General features: G+C 41.2%; 1 protein-coding gene across 1 annotated transcript in view; it reads left to right on the top strand.

The window, feature by feature from the left end:
- The window catches only part of LOC101746073 (uncharacterized), a 50,794-nt gene that overhangs the window by 19,590 nt on the left and 11,218 nt on the right, over positions 1 to 19,986 (top strand). Inside the window, exons 2-5 of the mRNA XM_012695787.4 lie at positions 9,207 to 9,515; positions 15,368 to 15,603; positions 17,072 to 17,269; positions 17,554 to 17,674. Of these exons, the coding sequence (XP_012551241.2) occupies positions 9,207 to 9,515; positions 15,368 to 15,603; positions 17,072 to 17,269; positions 17,554 to 17,674 (864 nt within the window). The remainder of the gene's footprint in view (positions 1 to 9,206; positions 9,516 to 15,367; positions 15,604 to 17,071; positions 17,270 to 17,553; positions 17,675 to 19,986) is intronic.

Here is a 19,986-nt window from a genome sequence, read left to right as displayed (position 1 = left end):
GGTCATTTCTGGAAGAAAATTATCAGTAATCAGTGTCGCTATTGCGTAAGCACGCCACATTTATCGATTTTCTGACACACATGTGCACTGGCCGTATGCAACCTGCCGGCGTTACTTCATTGATCTCTTTACATGGAAAACCGGTTCGCGTATCTTACGCGCTACTCACAGAGTTTATTGTTTAATTAATTAAGAACGATTTATGTTCTTTTCAGGCCGGATTATAAAGTGAAAGTTGAATGGTATAGTTCAATTGTTATAAGTCCCATTCGCTGTGTCAATTACGTTTTTATTAATACGCTCTTATTAGTTTGGTATGTGTGTACATACATTTGTTTATATTGTTACGCGCTAGGGTTCGGAATAAATAAAAATTCTACCGGAGTACAACTTAAAAACTGTATTCAACACTTAGAACACTTCACAAACATTTTAAAATTTTCAATTCGCTTCTTCCGCTTCGCTTCAGGTGATCCGTTCGCTGTTTCGCTTCGAGTAGTTCCGATCCCTAAGTGACTGCGTGCCATCTCTGCAACGCTTTTATAGTCGAGACGAAATCCCTAGAATCGTCGAGAATATTCCACACAGGTCGAGTATTGTGTGTTTTCGCTATCTGACAATAGATGGCGTTGTAATTATTGGTGATAGATGGCGTTACTCTTACCGGCGTAACAGTATTATCAAAACGCTCATCGACGAAAACAACTCAAATCCCGACCAGTAGCGTTATAGTTTCATTAAATTGAACAAACGTCCAATCGCAACTGACAAAGTTATTCTAAATCTAATTTAGTATTAAATTGAAAAGCTGATTTTCATGCACAGTCCTAGATAATTTCATATGTAAATATCTATAAATCGAAAGGATTATCGCGATATATTTATTAAAGTAGTGCTGCGACCGCGCCCTAATAGATCTAGTGCCCTTTAGCAAGATTATAATTCGTAACACACGAATATATACATGCCACATTTCAATTTAGCATATTGGCATATCGATATTACATTATCTGTGTTATAAATTGTCGTGATAATTGTCACGTGTGGTAATTCAGACATGCTTTATTGCATGCTAAGATATCAGAATATCATTGCAAATTTATTTAAGGTTATCGTTTTTAGTTAATGTTTAATTACTTGAAATGTTTTTGTTTTTAGTATCACACAAGATAAAAGTTTATAAATTGTAATCTAAATATATTTTAACTGTACTTAAATATAGATATTATTACAATTTTTTCTTAATATTAGCTTTGTTTTCGATTAGTTTGAAGTACGTCGACTTGTAAGTATCGTGTAAAGTATCGTTACGCGCTGGGGTACGGGATAAATAAAAAAATTATACCTAAATACAAATTAAAACTGTATTAGCACTTAGAACACTGAAAACACTTCACAAAAACACCTTAAAATTCGCAATTCGCTTCTTCCGCTTCGCTTCAGGTGATCCGTTTGCTGTTTCGCTTCGAGTAGGTAGTTCCGATTACTGATTGACTGCGTGTCATCTCTGCAACGCTTTTATAGTCGATACGACATCCCTAGAATCGTCGAGAGCATTCCTCACAAGTCGAGTAGCTTCGATGTGTGTTTCCGCTACCTGACAATAGATAGCGCAACAACAGTATTATCAAAGCGCTCATCGACGAAAACAATTCAAGTCCCGTTCGCGCGTAGCCAGAGTAGCCCCTAGGCTAACAGCGAATAGGTAGGGAAAATAATACAATTCAAAATAATTGCAATATTCGCGTTCTATATTATTGAATGTCAACAGTAAATTTTATCGCAGTAATTATGTTGATTTTATTAAACAACTATCGACCCGCTCCGGCTCCGCTCGGGTCTTTAACAAAAATTTCAACGATATTCGACGTTCTTTTCTTTTCTTTCTTCTTTTATTTTTTTAAATAAAAGAACACTTATTGCGGCATAACTATAATAATTAAATATAATGCTGTCGCGACACTTTTTGTAAATAATAATGTGTTCTATAAAGTCGTAGTACATTATTTTATTCTATTTTATCATCAATAGTTTTTCGCAGGGCACGCGACGTAAAGAATATTTTAGGTAATTTTTTAACACATTAAAAAAAAAATATAGCCTATGTCAGTCGGGAAGAGTGTAGCTTCCAAACAGTGAAAGAATTAGAAATTTCAAATCGGTTCAGTAGTTTCGGAGCCTATTCAATACAAACAAACAAACAAATCTTTCCTCTTTATAATATTAGTATAGAGTATAGATAACATTGATAATTGCACTTTAAATTAAGCCTACATTTGTAACCAGTAATTACACGCAGATAATATTTCATTGTATGACAACTACACCTAATGTTATAGTGTAATTAATAAATAGATCTTGCATCATCTGTCCTGTTCCCTCAAGTAACTTAAGTTGAAAGTGCGAGAAGGACGGTGCTGTGCGTAAGCTACGAGTATGTTTTTAAAAGAAGTTAAGTTACTAAAAGCTTAATATCAGTGTGATCTTAAAATAAAATTGAAGGTCCTGGAGCAAGGTTTTAATATTTACAGTATAATTATGAATAGTTACATAGTAATTTATTTAAATTATATATATACATACTTTGATTTATGGATTTCGTTTTTTTACGATACACATCGATTATACATATTCTAAATCTGATTTTGCTAGGACCAATGTAAGAGGCAAACTCGTGTTTGCTTTTATCTATTTTTGCTTAGTTAGATGAGCACGTGCATAGCCCATCCGCTATTAAGTGTTTATGGGAGCTCATAGGTTACTTGACAGCGTGAGTGACGCCAGACGCTTTGAATTTTGAGGTTTATATCTCAATTCTTTTGTAACTTTCCAAATGCTATTTTATTTTTTAATTACTGGCGACATTATGCTCCTTATTTAAGGATGAATAAATCTTAGCGATGTCTCAAGGCGGCCGGTGGGACTATCATTTTAAAGCGGTAGGAAAAAAAAAAACAATAGGCCTTAAAATTCCAAGGATATATTATAATTAAACAGCTAAGGTCGAGTTTATGGGAAAAGTCTAGCGAATAAAACTCGCAACGGAACTAGCAAAGTCGATGTTTTTGTTTTATGGCCATCATTAATCAGACCAACAACAAATGTTGTGTTTCTTAATACTTCCTCGATTTATTACTGTAATTAAGTGTGTGACGTAATTGACATGACAATACCACGCATAAATCTCGCTCACTGGTTAGTTTAACGAGAAGTCTTTTTCAATGTTGTTGTCGAGACAATAGTAATGGGAAACTCTAGTTGGGTATGTAAATTTTGCGTAGAGCGTACTTAAACTTTTTCTAAGGTATTCTATTAAAGTATTAACCTATAAGATACAATTCGTTCGTTATGTGTGCGAATTCGCAAATTCAGAAATTTTCACTAGTGGTAGGACCTCTTGTGAGTCCGCACGGGTAGGTACCACCGCCCCGCCTATTTCCGCCGTGAAGCAGTAATGCGTTTCGGTCTGAAGGGTGGGGCAGCCGTTGTAACTATACTGAGACCTTAGAACGTATATCTCGAGGTGGGTGGCGCATTTACGTTGTAGATGTCTATGGGCTCCAGTAACCACTTAACATCAGGTGGGCTGTGAGCTCGTCCATCCACCTAAGCAATAAAAAAAAAAAATCTGACGCGGGAATTAAAAAAAAGGTATATGATGTAATTAGAAGTTCTTTTACAGTTTAATCGTACGTAAATACGTGTTTTTTTTTTAATTGTCATTACACAAACTTAAAAAGAAATGACGATATTAAATCGTAAAAGCAGTTTTAATCGTGTCTACGACTCCCGAAAACCGGAGAAAACAATAATGATATACATTTTTTTTCATTCGATCATATTTTTATTGAAAAAGAAACCTACGCTAGAAATATCACTGCTAGTTGGTAACAAATAACATATCACTAACACTAACAGTTATTCTGTGCATCGCAGTAATGTTTAGTATAAAAAAATTTACAAAAATAATAACCGACTTTGGCAAAATAAAATGAGATTACCATCATCGTTAAAGTCGAAATCAATTAAATATGCATTATTAAGTATAACTCAAACAGTACCTACCGTTCAAATTTTGATAAAATTCAAAAGTATGGTCCATGAGAAGCACAAGCTTCCTAATAAATATATAATAATATTTAAAAAGTTCTGAGGTAACACACATAAAAAAATGATTAGTCGAATTTCTAACCTCCTCGTTTTTGGAAGCTGATTAAAATCGAAAATAAAATGACGACTTCTTTCAGTGTGCTTACATATTTTTAAGACAATCGAATCTTTACGTTAATCTTTAGTAAATTACTCACACGGTTTCTGATTGAGAAAATCGCAATTTAAAATCCGGAATACAACATAAATTTATCGAGTGACAGTGCAAACGATTAGACCAGTACAACACGAGCTCAAGTGAAACCTGTCGCGACATACATGTAGCTTACCGGCCCACGTTATAAATAACTAAAGCGTTATATATTTATTTCACAACATGCAAATTAACATGTTACGGATCAATCAAACTTCGGTGGACGTCCAATAATAATATTACAGGTGAAATATCAGATTGAACTTATTGTAATATAAGATCGTTAAAAAATAATATCGTATTTCAGATTCATTTGAAATACGAAGTCGTCGCAGCCACGAAGTCGTCGTGGCCTAAAGGATAAGACGTCCGGTGCATTCGTGTTGAGCGATGCACCGGTGTACGAATCCTGCAGGCGGGTACCAATTTTTCTAATGAAATACGAACTCAACAAATGTTCACGATTGAGTTCGACGGTGAAGGAATAACATCGTGTAATAAAAATCAAACCCGCAAAATTATAATTTGCGTAATCACTGGTGGTAGGACCTCTTGGGAGTCCGCGCGGGTAGGTACCACCGCCCTGCCTATTTCTGCCGTGAAGCAGTAATGCGTTTCGGTTTGATGGGTGGGGCAGCCGTTGTAACTATACTTGAGACCTTAGAACTTATATCTCAAGGTGGGTGGCGCATTTACGTCGTAGATGTCTATGGGCTCCAGTAATCACTTAACACCAGGTGGGCTGTGAGCTCGTCCACCCATCTAGCAATAAAAAAAAAAGAAATATCAGATTGAACTTATTGTAATAAGATCATTAAAAAAGAATATCGTATTTCAGATTCATTCGAAATATTTTTATAGATATTTGATACTCAAAACACTTGGTTCTTTCAAAACGCAGTTTGATTTGAAATCACGGTCTTGTCATCCGACGTAACCGAAATATCTCTGCATTGTTAGATCATTAATAAAATATATAGACATAGCGGCAGGCGAGGACGGTCACCTGATGATAAGCGGTTACCGTAACCAATTAGTACAAACGTGATTACCACGAACGAACGAATTATTTTATGTATAATTTCCGATGTTTCACAATAATTATTTTCGTTGCTTCATTTTTTATTTTTTTCTACTTATTCTAGTGGCCTCGAGGGGTTATTCTAGATTCGCCGAGCTAGTAGGTGAGCTCAGAAACGCAACCCACCGAGAAGATCCGGCGAGAAACTCAGTGGGCTTGCGACGGATTCGACGAGAACGGTGACCGGTGCTTGACGTACCTAAAAGCACCCTTAGTGGATCGGGTTTTGTTACTGCAAACAGCAACTGTAACAGCACAGTTAAATTGTATAATAAATTGCGACATTGAGTCGTGATAATAGTTTTGAACATGACTCGCGACATCATCATCATCATTCTTTCCCATTACCCTCTGCTGCGGTGTAGGGCTCGAATCAAATTTTTCCATTTACATCGGACTCGCGACAGTCGAAGTAAATACTAAATATTACGTACGTAATAAATGTTCTTGAACTTCTACGATAAATTAACTTTGGAACTGCCGTCTGTAGGGCGTACTATGAGCTCTAAGGCTGAAACTAACACCCTGCCAATTCTGACTATACTTCATCTTCACGGATTATACTTTATATCGCGTGAGCAGATCCGTACTCTACCGTTGCTAGCTACAGTCTAATTTACACGGAACATAATATTTAAATGTCGACTACTAACATTTTGTCCTTTACAACGAAAATGCAATGAAAAACGCGCGAATATTAATATACATTATTAAACCTAAGATTAAATAGTAAAAACAGTTTTAAATATACATTATTTATTGTTACCTGATACAGGATATGAATGTGCAGACATAGTAAAAAAAAAACGGTTGTCTGTAAAACATGTAAATGTATTATTGTATAGCAGCTGTCCACGCGGATGCACCGTTCACTCAAGTAGGAGAGAGACAGATGTCGAACGCTGCCGAACGCAGAGGCCGATTGTGCCTCTTTGTAGCTCGTTGCGCGCTCTCGCTTGCACTTCAAGCCTTAAATGGAACGCCTCAGAGCGAGGCAACGCCGCATGCGTCATGTTTTTTCGTGCGTGCAGCTGGCTCCATCGAATTATAAGACGTTGTCACGTCAAAAACAAGAAAGAACTCCTCAGTTGAGACTGACGGGGTAATTCTGACATTTTAAAATTAACTGAAGATACTAAACTGTGAAGGTTTAAAAAAAAATTCACTAAGTATTGCACTTGAGCCGCCATTTCAACGTAAGTAGATCAGTCTTGTATAAGAATTGTAACATTTTACGAACCGGTTCAAAGTGTCCGTTACACTGACAGATAATTCATGACTCACTCGGTCGCGACACTCCCGGAGTTACGCCACGCTGACCACGTCTTGACATTAACACATACCATAATCGCATTATGAAATGAATTCATAACAGATTTGCATGTGTAAACTGCTTATCGTGTCGTATCGTTTAGAATGTGCTTGCAACCGAGGCGTGGTTCTATTGAGTCTTATAAATGCTATTATGATATAATGGGATACGCCTGAATGATAAGATGCCTGGTGTATGTGTGCGTGTGTGTATCTCTCAAGATTTATCACGATTTACAGTTTCCCTTGGTTTGCCGCTAGGGGCGCTATTCCAACTCCATACAACTTTGAGTTAACTTTCACGCGATCGATAAGTTAAAAACTATTATATGTACATATGTATGTATTTTTTGTATTTATGTATATGTATATATGATTGTGTGTGTTAATATATATGTATATATTTTGTGTTTGTATTTGTAATTTAATATAAATTTTATTGCACCTACCATTATTTACTCTGCACTACCTTAGGTTGACTGGTAGAGAATGCCCTAAGCATTATGTCCGCAGCGAGCTTCGTGCTCGGGGCGTGGCGCGTCTCCCCGAAAGTGAGCTGCGGGCGCGGAAGGCCCATTCTCGGCGGTCCGTGCTCGAGTCGTGGTCGAGGCGATTGGCCAACCCCACGTGGGGGCTACGGACCGTCGAGGCGGTTTACCCGGTCTTTGATGACTGGATGAATCGTGGCGAAGGACGTCTCACCTTTCGTCTGGTGCAGGTGCTGACCGGGCACGGATGCTTCGGGAAGTCCCTGCGCCGGATAGGGGCTGAGCCGACGACGAGGTGTCACCATTGTGGACACGACCTGGACACGGCGGAGCATACGCTCGCTGTCTGCCCCGCTTGGGAGGTGCAGCGCCGTGTCCTTGTCGCAAAGATAGGACCTGACTTGTCGCTGCCTGGCGTCGTGGCGTCGATGCTTGGCAGCGATGAGTCATGGAAGGCTATGCTCGACTTCTGCGAGTGCACCATCTCGCAGAAGGAGGCGGCGGGGCGAGTGAGGGAAAGCTCTCCTCACTACGCAGAAACCCGCCGCCGCCGAGCAGGGGGTCGGGACCGGGGTCGTATCCGTGACCTGGCCCCCTAAGAGCTAGGGGTCCCACCCGTTTTGTGCGGGGAGGGACCCAGACGTGGGGTGGCGTGCTCTGCACGCTCACCCGCAATAGGAAGCCGGGTGATGGTAGACCGCGTTCCCCCGACCGCTCTGGGGGAAGGTGTAACGCGGCGCCATCAAAGCGGGCTCTCGGCCCGCTGAACGAGGGAACCGGTGGTCGTGTCGCTGGCGGCCACCGGTCCGGCGTCCGTGGGACGGTGGGATGGATGTAATGTGCTCTGCGTCAACCCTGTCCCGCCGTTTCAATAGCCCCGACTGGGCTCCGGCCCGGTCCGAGGTAGGGCGCCGATTGTGAGCGGCAGGAGTTTTTAGTGAGGTTCAACTCCCACATACCCCACCTGCCGCGCGGGTGGGGATCGGGCGATTTTCTCATGTGGAAAAAAAAAAAAAAAACATTATTTCCGCCAATGTAAATTTTACATGAAGTGTAATAAATAAATAAATAAATGAAAAGCTCGCACTACAGAAAATCGCGTTCTCGAATGGATTTAACACGAAGGTATAATAGGGTAGCATGTAATGTACCTATGTAAATAAAGTAGACCTCCGAAATATATATTTATTGTTATATTATGACAATTGAATGCGCTTAAGTAACTTATAGACTCATTTCCAAAACGACCCACATTAGCAAGGACGTGGTTCCGTTCAGGAATTATGAGATAACATAAATGAATAAAATACTCTTTCAATACAAACAATCATTAAAAATAAATAAATTCAAAACCTTAATTTATCTTCGTCCAATCTTACTACAGACTTACTACGGCGACCTCATTACTGTGATGTGTATTTATTAAACACATTTAAGTTACTTTAACAATAATTTATTGCGGCTTAGCCGACAACGTGAACTTAAATGTCCAAGTAGAATGGATATATGAAAGCAATTTACTAATTATTTAACTTGTTCATTAGGGTTAGCCCAAGGGAAATAAAATTACATGAAATACAGAGTGTGTAATGTGAAATGTTTCATTTAAAAAAATATAGTATAATTAATATGTGGAATATTGTGTTGAATTGCCTAGTAAATAGTTCTATGTGTTCCAGTAACCATATATCACCAAATAAAGTATTATAGCTTATAGTTACTTCTCTTGATTGAGATAAACGGTACAGTATATTATGAATGCTACAATCTCGTTTATTTGTATAAACTTACCTCCATCAAGAACTTGATATAAGTGTACTAATTAAAATAAAATTGGTTGTAATAGTTTAAATAATGGTTAATATATTTTAGGCAATGTCCCAATTGAGAATAACTAAATAAAATAAAAATAAATAAATAAAAACGTAGATAAAATATAGCTTAAACGAAATATTGAAAGGAGCCTTCATCCACCAATTTTCGGAAACCCTCATTCTAACGCAAGGCTTTCTTTCTTCCACAGGATCTTCGCGCCATCCTAAAATTGAAGAACGTCCAAGGTCTAGAGATCCACAATACCCACAGATCTCTCAACCGCACTAAAGTGTTGGAAAGTGTTGAGGAAGCCCGTTCAGCCATCACTAGTTCGGGAGGCGGACCCCTATTCTTGGCCCTGCCCGCTCATCCGGAACTACTGGCCAAGTATTACGACCTGAGGAGTTTGGTGAAGAAGGTGGACTTGCTAATGGTTCAGACCCACGCTTTGGGGCTCGTGAAGAAGATGACATACCATCCCAGTCGTTTAAGCGGATTATGGGATATGATGAATACAGTGAGTATTTAAATGATATAGTCTTAGATTATTTTTCTTTACTTTTTATTGCTTAGTTTTGTGGACGAGCTCATGGCTCATCTGGTGTTAAGTGGTTACCGGAGCCTATATACATCTACAACGTAAATGCCACCACCTACCTTGAGATATGAGTTCTAAGGTCTCAGTTTAGTTACAACGGCTGCTCCACCCGTCAAACCGAAACGCATTCACGGTAGAAATAGGCAGGGTGGTGGTACCTGTTCGGACTCACAAGAGGTCCTACCACCGGTAAAAGTAGCGCCGTCAGTATGATAACTTCAAAATTTTTGAAGTGAAACTTCTTTATCGGCGTTGGAAAAAAATTTACCGTCACATTTTTCGGTTACGCGTCACATTTTTCCGTTACGCGCCATCTTTTTTGTATTCATGTCTATGATAATAAAATCCTTTTGTTTAAACTTTATCTAATTTAACTTTATTTAACCAATTTCTAGAAAGTTGCATGTAGATCATTTTTCGAAAAATAAGGCCATAAAGAAGTTTCACTTCTTACGTGTGTACACTAGTACACGCACACATTTTTTTTTTATTTGTGATATTGTCTGCGTCCATTGCTTGACCGAATGGGGTTGAATTGACATGATACTTTGAACAATTCGAACTTTGGCCCGAAATACTAAAAATGATTCAATAAAATATTATTAAACAATCTAAGGTAGGGTAACTTTGATTCTCGTCAAACAGCAAAATTTTTTTAGCAATAGCTTTAAGATATTTTTAATATCAATAAAACGAGTCTTAATAAATTTCGTAAGCATGTTAATATCATAATTGATCGATTTCCCTTCGAGGTAGTAACCCAGTCGTAAAATAATGTACGGTTTATTCTGATTTTAATTGAGAGGTATTTAGTGAACCACTCGAACCAGTTCTATTAAATATTGACAAATATCTTATGTTACGCTTGAGCATTTTTTTTTATTGGCCTTGTGTGCTACTGAGCTTCGATCAACGACTATTGAGACTATACTGAGACCTTAGAACTTATATCGCAAGGTGGGTGGCGCATTTAAGTTGTAGATGTCTTTGGGCTCCAGTAACCATTTGACGCCAGGTGGGCTGTGAGCTCAACGCACATCAAAACTAATAATAAAAAATTAAAAAGAAAAATGCGACCGAGCATACGGCCCACCTGATGGTGTATGGTTACCGTCGCTCATGGACGTTTGAAGAAGGACATGTTAACAATTTTAACAATAGGTCGTGTCCGCATGCACGTCTTCTTTGTCACTTCTGTCACAAATCAAAAACGCTTTTTTTGGGTTGAGGTGTTATCGCCTTTTTTTTTTTTCGGGCCGGGGCCCGAACCTCCTTCGAAGTCCCCGCGCCTAGGGGGCGCGCGGGGTATGTGAGACTCAACGATCTGCAGGTATTGAGATCAGATCGCGGGCCCAAGTATTTTAGGGCCCACCCACTAAACGACTCCCCTGCACTCTTACACCCGACGTGACAGAACCGTCGGGATAATGGAGTGGTGTAGTTCAATAATCTCTGCTCTTACTATCCTTTCCTCCTCTCTCTCCTTCGGTACCTACTTAATGTGTTTGGGCTTCAGTAACTAGTAACGTCGCCCCTAGCGGCAAACGCAGGCAAGCTGTTCCAACTCCATACAAATTTGAGTTAACTTTTACGCGATGGATAAGTTAAAAAACTCGGACTAAGCATAGTGAGGTGGTTGTACCTATGGGGCAGGGTGTCGGCGCTGCGGTGTTAGGAGGCGCTGGCGCATTGTGTAAATGCAATCAAATAATTATTAGGATCAAACGCACAAAGGGATTATTAACAGAATCATCCAAATTCAATGTATTTGCTTTAAACTATATAATAAGGGCGAAAAAATCACGCGCGCTTATTTGGCGTCAATTTCTTCTGTGTTATAGGTACCAGAGACTGACAATACTTAATACTTATATACGTTTATATATAAACATACTATATAGAAAACAAACATCCAGACAAAAAACAAACTAACCTGTTCATCACACAATGGCTGTCGGATGTGGGTATCGAACCCAACAAGATTCGGGAGTTGAAACAGGCAGGAGCTTTTTTCCTACCTAAGCTTGTCAGCGTAACGCTAACGTGTAGGTGAGCTCTCAGGGCTCAAACCAGGTGGCGTTGCTAACACTGGCCTTAGCAGGTGCAGTGCTTCGCAGAATTTACCACCGGATCGGGAACGCGACCCACTGAGAAGATCCGGCGAGCAGCTCAGTGGGCTGTCTCTATGGGTTAGTTTACTCGCCGAGCCCTTCGTCGCAAGTGACGGGTCCGACGAGAACAATGACCGGTGCTTGAGGTACCTAAAGAACCGTTAAGGTAGGAGCGCTAACTTCTGCACCACCAAGTCAATCAACTATAATATTCTGCGATATAAAATTGTATTGTAAAAACTATTTATTTTTAGATTCAACTGTATCAATTTACATTAGGTGTCGAGTTTTCGTTTCGGTGTCCGATCACTAAGGTGTGAAACTATAAATGGTCGAGCCGCAACCATTGAACTGTTACAATATTGATAGAAAATATTGTATTTCTTCCTATCCAAGCTGAAGGCCGTGAGAGGCTATGTCAGCGCATCCCAACGTGTAGGTGAGCTCTCGGGGCTCAAACCCGGAGGCGTTGCTAACACTGGCCTTAGCAAGAGCAATGCTTCCACAGATTCCTACCACCGGATCGGAAACGCGACCCACTGAGAAGATCCGGCGAGAAACTCAGTGGGCTGTATCTATGGGTTAGTTTACGGTGACCGGGGCTTCTTCTCAGTCGTATGCACTCTTGGCAGAGCGGTCGTGGTCATCGCTTCGGGTGGTGGTGCGCTTCACCAGACGTCGCCATTCCTCGCATAACGCAGCCCTTCTTGTGTACTCGTTAACGGGACCGCTTAGAGCTGCCTTTGGTCGGTCCATCGTTACGGTGATCCTCCGCGCGGGGTTAGTACCATCTATCATGTTCTGCACCACAAGGCGTTCAACAGAGTCGTCACTCCGCCGTGACACATGTCCGAAGAAAGGGAGAATTCGACCCTGAACGATGGAGGATAGTCGCTGCTTGATTCCAAGTTCCTGTAGACCGGGGCTTAAGGCACCTAAAAGCAACGTCAGTGGACCTGAACTATTGACAGATAAAGAATAGAGCATCACTTGAGGTGGCAGGGTGTATTGTATCAATTGTATCCCCGTACGCGAAGTTTTGAGGAACCTTGCCTGTTTCTTCCGGCTCCAGGTTCGAAAGGTGAACGAATCACGGGCTTACGAACCGACCTCGGAGGACCATGAACGAGTAATTGTCCATTATAGGTCCAGCGCGTTATGTTAACTGAAGCCTCACCGGTTTTATAGCAAAATCGAATGTATTCAAAATATTCCTCCTGATCAACTAACGGTGCTTTTAGGTACTTCAAGCACCGGTCACCGTTCTCGTCGAACCCGTCGCTTGTGACGAAGGGCTCGACGTGTTAATTAACTCTCAGACACAGCCCACTGAGTTTCTCGCCGGATCTTCTCAGTGGGGCGCGTTTCCGATCCGGTGGTAGATTCTGCGAAGCACGGCTCTTGCTAGGGTTCGTGTTAGCAACGTCATCAGGTTTGAGCCCCGTGACCTCACCTACAAACGTTAGGGTTACGCTGAAATAGCCCCTAAGGCTATCAGCTTAGGTAGGAAAAAAAAATATCTAAATATAATTTTCCTCCTATGGTATATGTTTTGGGAACGGATATCGATAGCGCAATTTAATTTTACAACTAACGCCATTTATTGGCTACGTTCAAATAAATTCACTAAAAGGTGAGTGAACAGCGAAATAATAGCAAAATATAACTTACTCAAAAGTATCTGTCATTAAGTTATACTTATAGAACCGTGGTAATATTTTGAAATGAATACAAAGTAACTTCATTCATAATAATAATCCAGATAGATATTTCTATTTACGAGAATCAATAAAGATACTTACTTACTATCGAAATCCTAGGCATTCACCTTGGCTTCAAAGACATGCCAGTGCCTGCAGTTAAAACCCAACAACCTTCATTTGAGATCAAAACTATAGCTCGCGGCAAAAAGCCAAGGCACTCAACAATGTATTATAAGATACATTTTTATTGTGACATGTTAATTTAGTCCTAAAATTAGATCTAGAAGTAGTGTAGTTCGAGAATTATATGTATCGTAAATTTTATTTAATAAAAACGTCTCAATAAAACACGCAACGTATTAAGCTGTTATCTTCGAATTAAGTATCGCATAACAATAATTGCGTATGGCCGCGTAGTAAAACGATTGAAATTGTGAACCATCACGAATTTTTTTAATAATTAATAATAAAATATTTAATTTATATTAATTATAATTAATAATAATACAATTTTCGTCGTCGTGGCCTAAAGGATAAGACGTCCGGTGCATTCGTGTTGAGCGATGCACCGGTACTCGAATCTCAGGCGGGTACCAATTATTTCTAATGAAATACGTACTCAACGAATGTTCACGATTGACTTCCACGGTGAAGGAATAACATCGTGTAATAAAAATGAAACCCGCAAAATTATAATTTGCGTAATTACTGGTGGTAGGACCTCTTGTGGGTCCGCTCGGGTAGGTACCACCGCCCTGCCTATTTCAGCCGTGAAGCAGCAATGCGTTTCGGTTTGAAGGGTGGAGCAGCCGTTATAACTATACCTGAGACCTTAGAACTCATATCTCAAGGTGGGTGGCGCTTTTACGTTGTAGATGTCTATGGGCTCCAGTAACCACTTAACAGTAGGTGAGCTGTGAGCTCGTCCATCTATCTAAGCAATAAAATAAAAAAAATATTATTGAGAACAAAACAATAACGGACATTCGGCCCCAATTTAGGATTCCCTGTGTTATAAGTACCAGAGGCTGACAAACATACTTATATATGTTTAAATATATACATATAACAAACACAATGACAAAGAGCAAACATACCTGTACATCACACAACGTTTGCTCTATCTGGGAATCGAACCCATGACCCTCGGCGCGACAGTCAGGGTCGCTAACCACTGCACCACGGAGTCAGTCAAATTATTTATATTATTACTTATATTTTCAATTAGTATGTACTAATGATATAGATTAGTAGTTATATTTATAAACTGGCGAACCTCATGTGAAGGTAATCAAGTGGGTTTAGAGAGCACGATCCAATTGCGGCTACGAAGGTCTACGCACCTTACATTAACGTCGATTTGAGGAGCTTCTGACAGCAAATGTAATTTTGCCGTTGATTAGTCGCCTACAGCATGTAGGTCAGGTGGACATGTGGATCGCTTCATTTGAAATTTTCATTACTTTTTTAATTATTATTTTTCTTAGATACATAATATAAGGATTTCCTTGGAATTTTTTGGTTTATTTTCTGTATTTGACGGGATTTAAATTAACTCGTTTATTCAATCCAAGTGATTTTTCGAAACCAAACCGCCAAAAAGCCGTATAGGTTGCCTCGCCGTTCAAAAAAACTTGTACAATAGATTTTGAAGAGCTTAATTTTTAAACGTGCGTTCTCCGTTTTGGAAAACTAAAATGTATAGGTTATAGAAAGTCATAATAAATCGGAATTAATATGGGCCATTATAACTATTATTAGTATTTGTTAATCGAACATTTTACATTCAATATTCCAAGGGATATAACAGGAGCTATTTTTTTTTCAAAAGTAAAAGCTTTGCCCTTAAAAAGATAATTACGCCTATTCACTATCAGATAAAAAAGGTTAGAATTTTAATATAGTTTTTTTAGAAGCATGATTTGCTGACTATTTTCTTTTTTCCTATTTTGAATAGGATTCAGTGGTAGACCTCGTTGTTGGGCTTGGAGTACCGGCCTCCAAGATCGTGATCAGTCTTCCAGCGACCGTGCGTCAGTTCACTCTCGTAAATGAGACTCTCAGTACTCCGGGCAGTCCCGCTGAGGAAGACGAACCAAAGGAAGTAGACCAGGCTGAGCTCTGCAGGCAGCTTCAGAAAGGACGCTGGACTTTGGAAAGAGATCAAGATTTGTCGGCGCCTTATGCTTTCAAGTTAGTTTTATTTTGTAATATGTAATTGCTAATTTAATCCTAAGGCGTTTTTATTATTTTTTAATTGTAATCGTGGCCTAAAGGATAAGGCGACCGGATAATATCCAGCCATGTGACTGGGCCGATGTTCGAATTCCGCAGGCAGATGCAATTTTTCTTATGAAATTTGTACTTTTTTTTATTTTTTTTTATTGCTTAGATGGGTGGAAGAGCTCACAGCCCACCTGGTGTTAAGTGGTTACTGGAGTCCATAGACATCTACAATGTAAATGCGCCACCCACCTTGAGATATAAATTCTAAGGTCTCAGTATAGTTACAACGGCTGCACCAACCATCAAACCGAAACGCATTACTGCTTCACGGCAGAAATAGGCAGGGCGGTGGTACCTACCCGTGCAGACTCACAAGAGGTCCTACCACCAGTAATTACGCAAATTATAATTTTGCGGGTTTAATTTTTATTATACGATGTTATTCCTTCACCGTGGAAGTCAATCGTGAACATTTGTTAAGTACGTATTTCATTAGAAAAATTGGTACCAGCCTGCGGGATTCGAACACCGGTGCATCGCTTCAACAAGAATGCACCGGACGTCTTATCTTTTAGGCCACGACGACTTCAAACTTACTTACACGACTACTTAACACATGTTCACGGAAGATTTCCACGATGAAGGTATAACAACGTTTACTAAGTACTAGAGGTCCCGCAGTAGTCGAAATTCGACTATAATTTATTGGAATTTTCAGTTTGTACACTAGTATGATTGTATTTTATACTTCTATAATCACAAATTTCACCAAGACTACACTATAAAAAATATTAACAAAGACAAACAATATTTAATCTCAATTTGACAACAGACGTCAAGAACAAAAGTTTGACAATAAATAGTATGCATGCGTGTTTGCGTCAAATACATGGTATGTAGTGTGTGTAATGTTTTCTTTATTGATTTAATGTATCTTTTATGCATTATTTAAAAAAAAAAATTAGCATTGTGCACTTCTTCTCTATATTCTCTATAAGTGTGGAAAATTTAATACTCCTCCGTCCGCGCAATTTTTGTAAAAAGGGATACAAAGTTTTTGCTTCACGTATTAATATATAGATAAATGTATATTATGTACGCAATACGTATTATATTAACGTAAATTCTTCATAGTTATACTGTAAATATTAAAACCTCGCTCCGGAACTTTCAATTTAGTTTTGTGATCACACTTGTCACCATAAACAGCCTATATGTATCAATATTCACTTAACAATCTTACAAACATAATATGTATTCATCAGTAATACAGGCCTTTGAACCTAATACAGATTTCAGCTCTTTCAAAGGCAAACAATAATAATAGGTTAATCTCTATTTGAGAGAGAGATTTAATCTACCTTTAAGAGAGAACTAAATAAATTATAATTATTAGTCGTTTTTATCTTACATGTACTTTATATATTATTTACAGAAACAAAATCTGGATGTCGTTTGAAGACGCATCGTCGGTCGACGTTAAAGGGAAGTACGCCCGCGTCCGAGGACTCGCCGGACTGGCCCTACACCGCGCTGATCGAGATCCTGAGACGCCTTGCGGGCCAACACTGAAGGCTTCCTTGTCCAAAGTGTTGAATCAGCAAAGCCGAGCGCCACGTGCCGTCGTGTTGAGGTAAGAGTTTACAATCACGATTATTTTTATTGCTTAGTTGGATGGACGAGCTCACAGCCCACCTGGTGTTAAGTGGTTACTGGAGCCCATAGAAATCTACAACGTAAATGCGCCACCCACCTAGAGATATAAGTTATAAGGTCTCAGTATAGTTAAATATGTCGTTTAAATCAAATAGCCTTTCTTTCACTCCGCGATATATAGATAGACTATGATGATGGTTAGCCATATACAAACTTTATTTAAGATAAAAAAAAAAGTTCTTGTATATGTTTCACGTATAGATCCCTGGAGAACGAGATACTGTCGGCTCCCGGTCACCGCGCTATCGAAGCCCTACAAGTCTCGCCCTACCGCATCACGCAGGTCGTGGACTCCGACGGAGTGATACACTCCATTCGTGAGGTGAGTTCTTTTTTTTCCTATCTTTGCTGATAGCCTAAGAGGCTATTTCAGCTTCGCCTTGACGTGAAGGTGAGCTCACAGGGCTCAAGCCGGAAGTGTTGCTAACAATAGCCCTAGCAAGAGCAGTGCTTCGCAGAATCTACCACCAGATTGGAAACGGGACCCAAGATCCGACGAGAAACTTTAATAGTAAGTAGTAGGCGACAGTCAACTAAAATAATGAAAACAATTATCATCCATTTCGTTCGTTGGATAAACTTTAAAATAACTAAATAATCAATTGAAATATACACAATACAATCACTATATATTTTGCAAATGCCATTTTAGATTATCTATTTCTTAACTTTCTATTTTTAAATTTTAATTTAAGCATCAAAACAAAAATAGCCTTTACGGCCATAGGATTTTATGTTTTAATCTCGCGTTTTTCTCGTTACTATTACAGGCTCGATGTTTCTTTTAAAACTATCTGTGAGTTGCGAGAAACTTCAGAAAAAGGATTGTTATTTTAAAAAAAAGAAAACAAAACATAGAGAGTCAATAAGCTTAAAAAAAATTTTTAAGGGATTTTGTGACCTGGTAACTAAGACCAAGTCAAGTCTTATTTTAATTTTAGTGAAAACTTTTTCATATTAAAAATGATATTAAGAAATGAAATGAGATGATATGGGTTCAAAGATAATCTCAGTAAAATAGTGATCACTTACACTTTTTTTTTTTTTTTTTTTTTTTTTTTTTCCACAGGAGAAAATCGCCGGATCCCCACCCGCGCGGCAGGTGGGGTATGTGGGAGTTGAACCTCACTAAAAACTCCTGCCGCTCACAACCGGCGCCCTACCTCGGACCGGGCCGGAGCCCAGTCGGGGCTATTGAAACGGCGGGACAGGGTTGACGCAGAGCACATTACATCCATCCCACCGTCCCACGGACGCCGGACCGGTGGCCGCCAGCGAAACGACCACCGGTTCCCTCGTTCAGCGGGCCGAGAGCCCGCTTTGATGGCGCCGCGTTACACCTTCCCCCAGAGCGGTCGGGGGAACGCGGTCTGCCATCACCCGGCTTCCTATTGCGGGTGAGCGTGCAAGCACGCCACCCTACGTCTGGGTCTCTCCCCGCACAAAACGGGTGGGACCCCTAGCTCTTAGGGGGCCAGGTCACGGATACGACCCCGGTCCCGACCCCCTGCTCGGCGGCGGCGGGTTTCTGCGTAGTGAGGAGAGCTTTCCCTCACTCGCCCCGCCGCCTCCTTCTGCGAGATGGTGCACTCGCAGAAGTCGAGCATAGCCTTCCATGACTCATCGCTGCCAAGCATCGACGCCACGACGCCAGGCAGCGACAAGTCAGGTCCTATCTTTGCGACCAGGACACGGCGCTGCACCTCCCAAGCGGGGCAGACAGCGAGCGTATGCTCCGCCGTGTCCAGGTCGTGTCCACAATGGTGACACCTCGTCGTCGGCTCAGCCCCTATCCGGCGCAGGTACTTCCCGAAGCATCCGTGCCCGGTCAGCACCTGCACCAGACGAAAGGTGAGACGTCCTTCGCCACGATTCACCCAGTCATCAAAGACCGGGTAAACCGCCTCGACGGTCCGTAGCCCCCACGTGGGGTTGGCCAATCGCCTCGACCACGACTCGAGCACGGACCGCCGAGAATGGGCCTTCCGCGCCCTCAGCTCACTCTCGGGGACACGCGCCACGCCCCGAGCACGGAGCTCGCTGCGCCACCGATAGTCGGCAGCGAGCGACTCCGCCTCCAGCTCCCATGGCGGCGTCCCCGCCAAAACACACGCCGCCTCGAAGGAGACGGTGCGATACCCGCGGATGACCCTGATGGCAACGGTGCGCTGCGGCCGGCGCAGAAACCGAGCCATAGTGGCCCGGTTGCGCGGCTCAGCCCACACAGGTGCACCGTACAGGGCCATCGATCGCACCACCCCCGCGTAGAGGCGGCGCACAACCTGATCCGGTCCCCCAATATTCGGGAGCAGCCGGCTCAAAGAACCGGCCGTCCCCATCAATCGGGGGACCAGCTCCGCAAAGTGAGCACGAAAAGCCCACCGGCTGTCCAACACGAGGCCGAGGTACTTCAACTGCACCCCGACCCCTATCCGGACGCCTCCAACCACGATGTGGGTGTCAACTGGTGGCGCCCTCCGCGGCCCGTGAAACCACAGAGCCTCGAATTTACTGAGCGCCACGTCGAGACCCAGACTCCTTATCCTTCCGACGGCGAGGGCCACTCCCGCTGTGGCGAGACGGGCAGACTCCCTAAAATCATCCCCCCGGGCCACGACCAACGTGTCGTCCGCG

The sequence above is a fragment of the Bombyx mori genome, chromosome 17 (genome assembly GCF_030269925.1).
Source record: "Bombyx mori chromosome 17, ASM3026992v2".
Classification (NCBI taxonomy): domain Eukaryota; kingdom Metazoa; phylum Arthropoda; class Insecta; order Lepidoptera; family Bombycidae; genus Bombyx; species Bombyx mori.
Note: the sequence above shows the minus strand (reverse complement) of the source record. Positions and strands in the feature narration are given on the sequence as shown.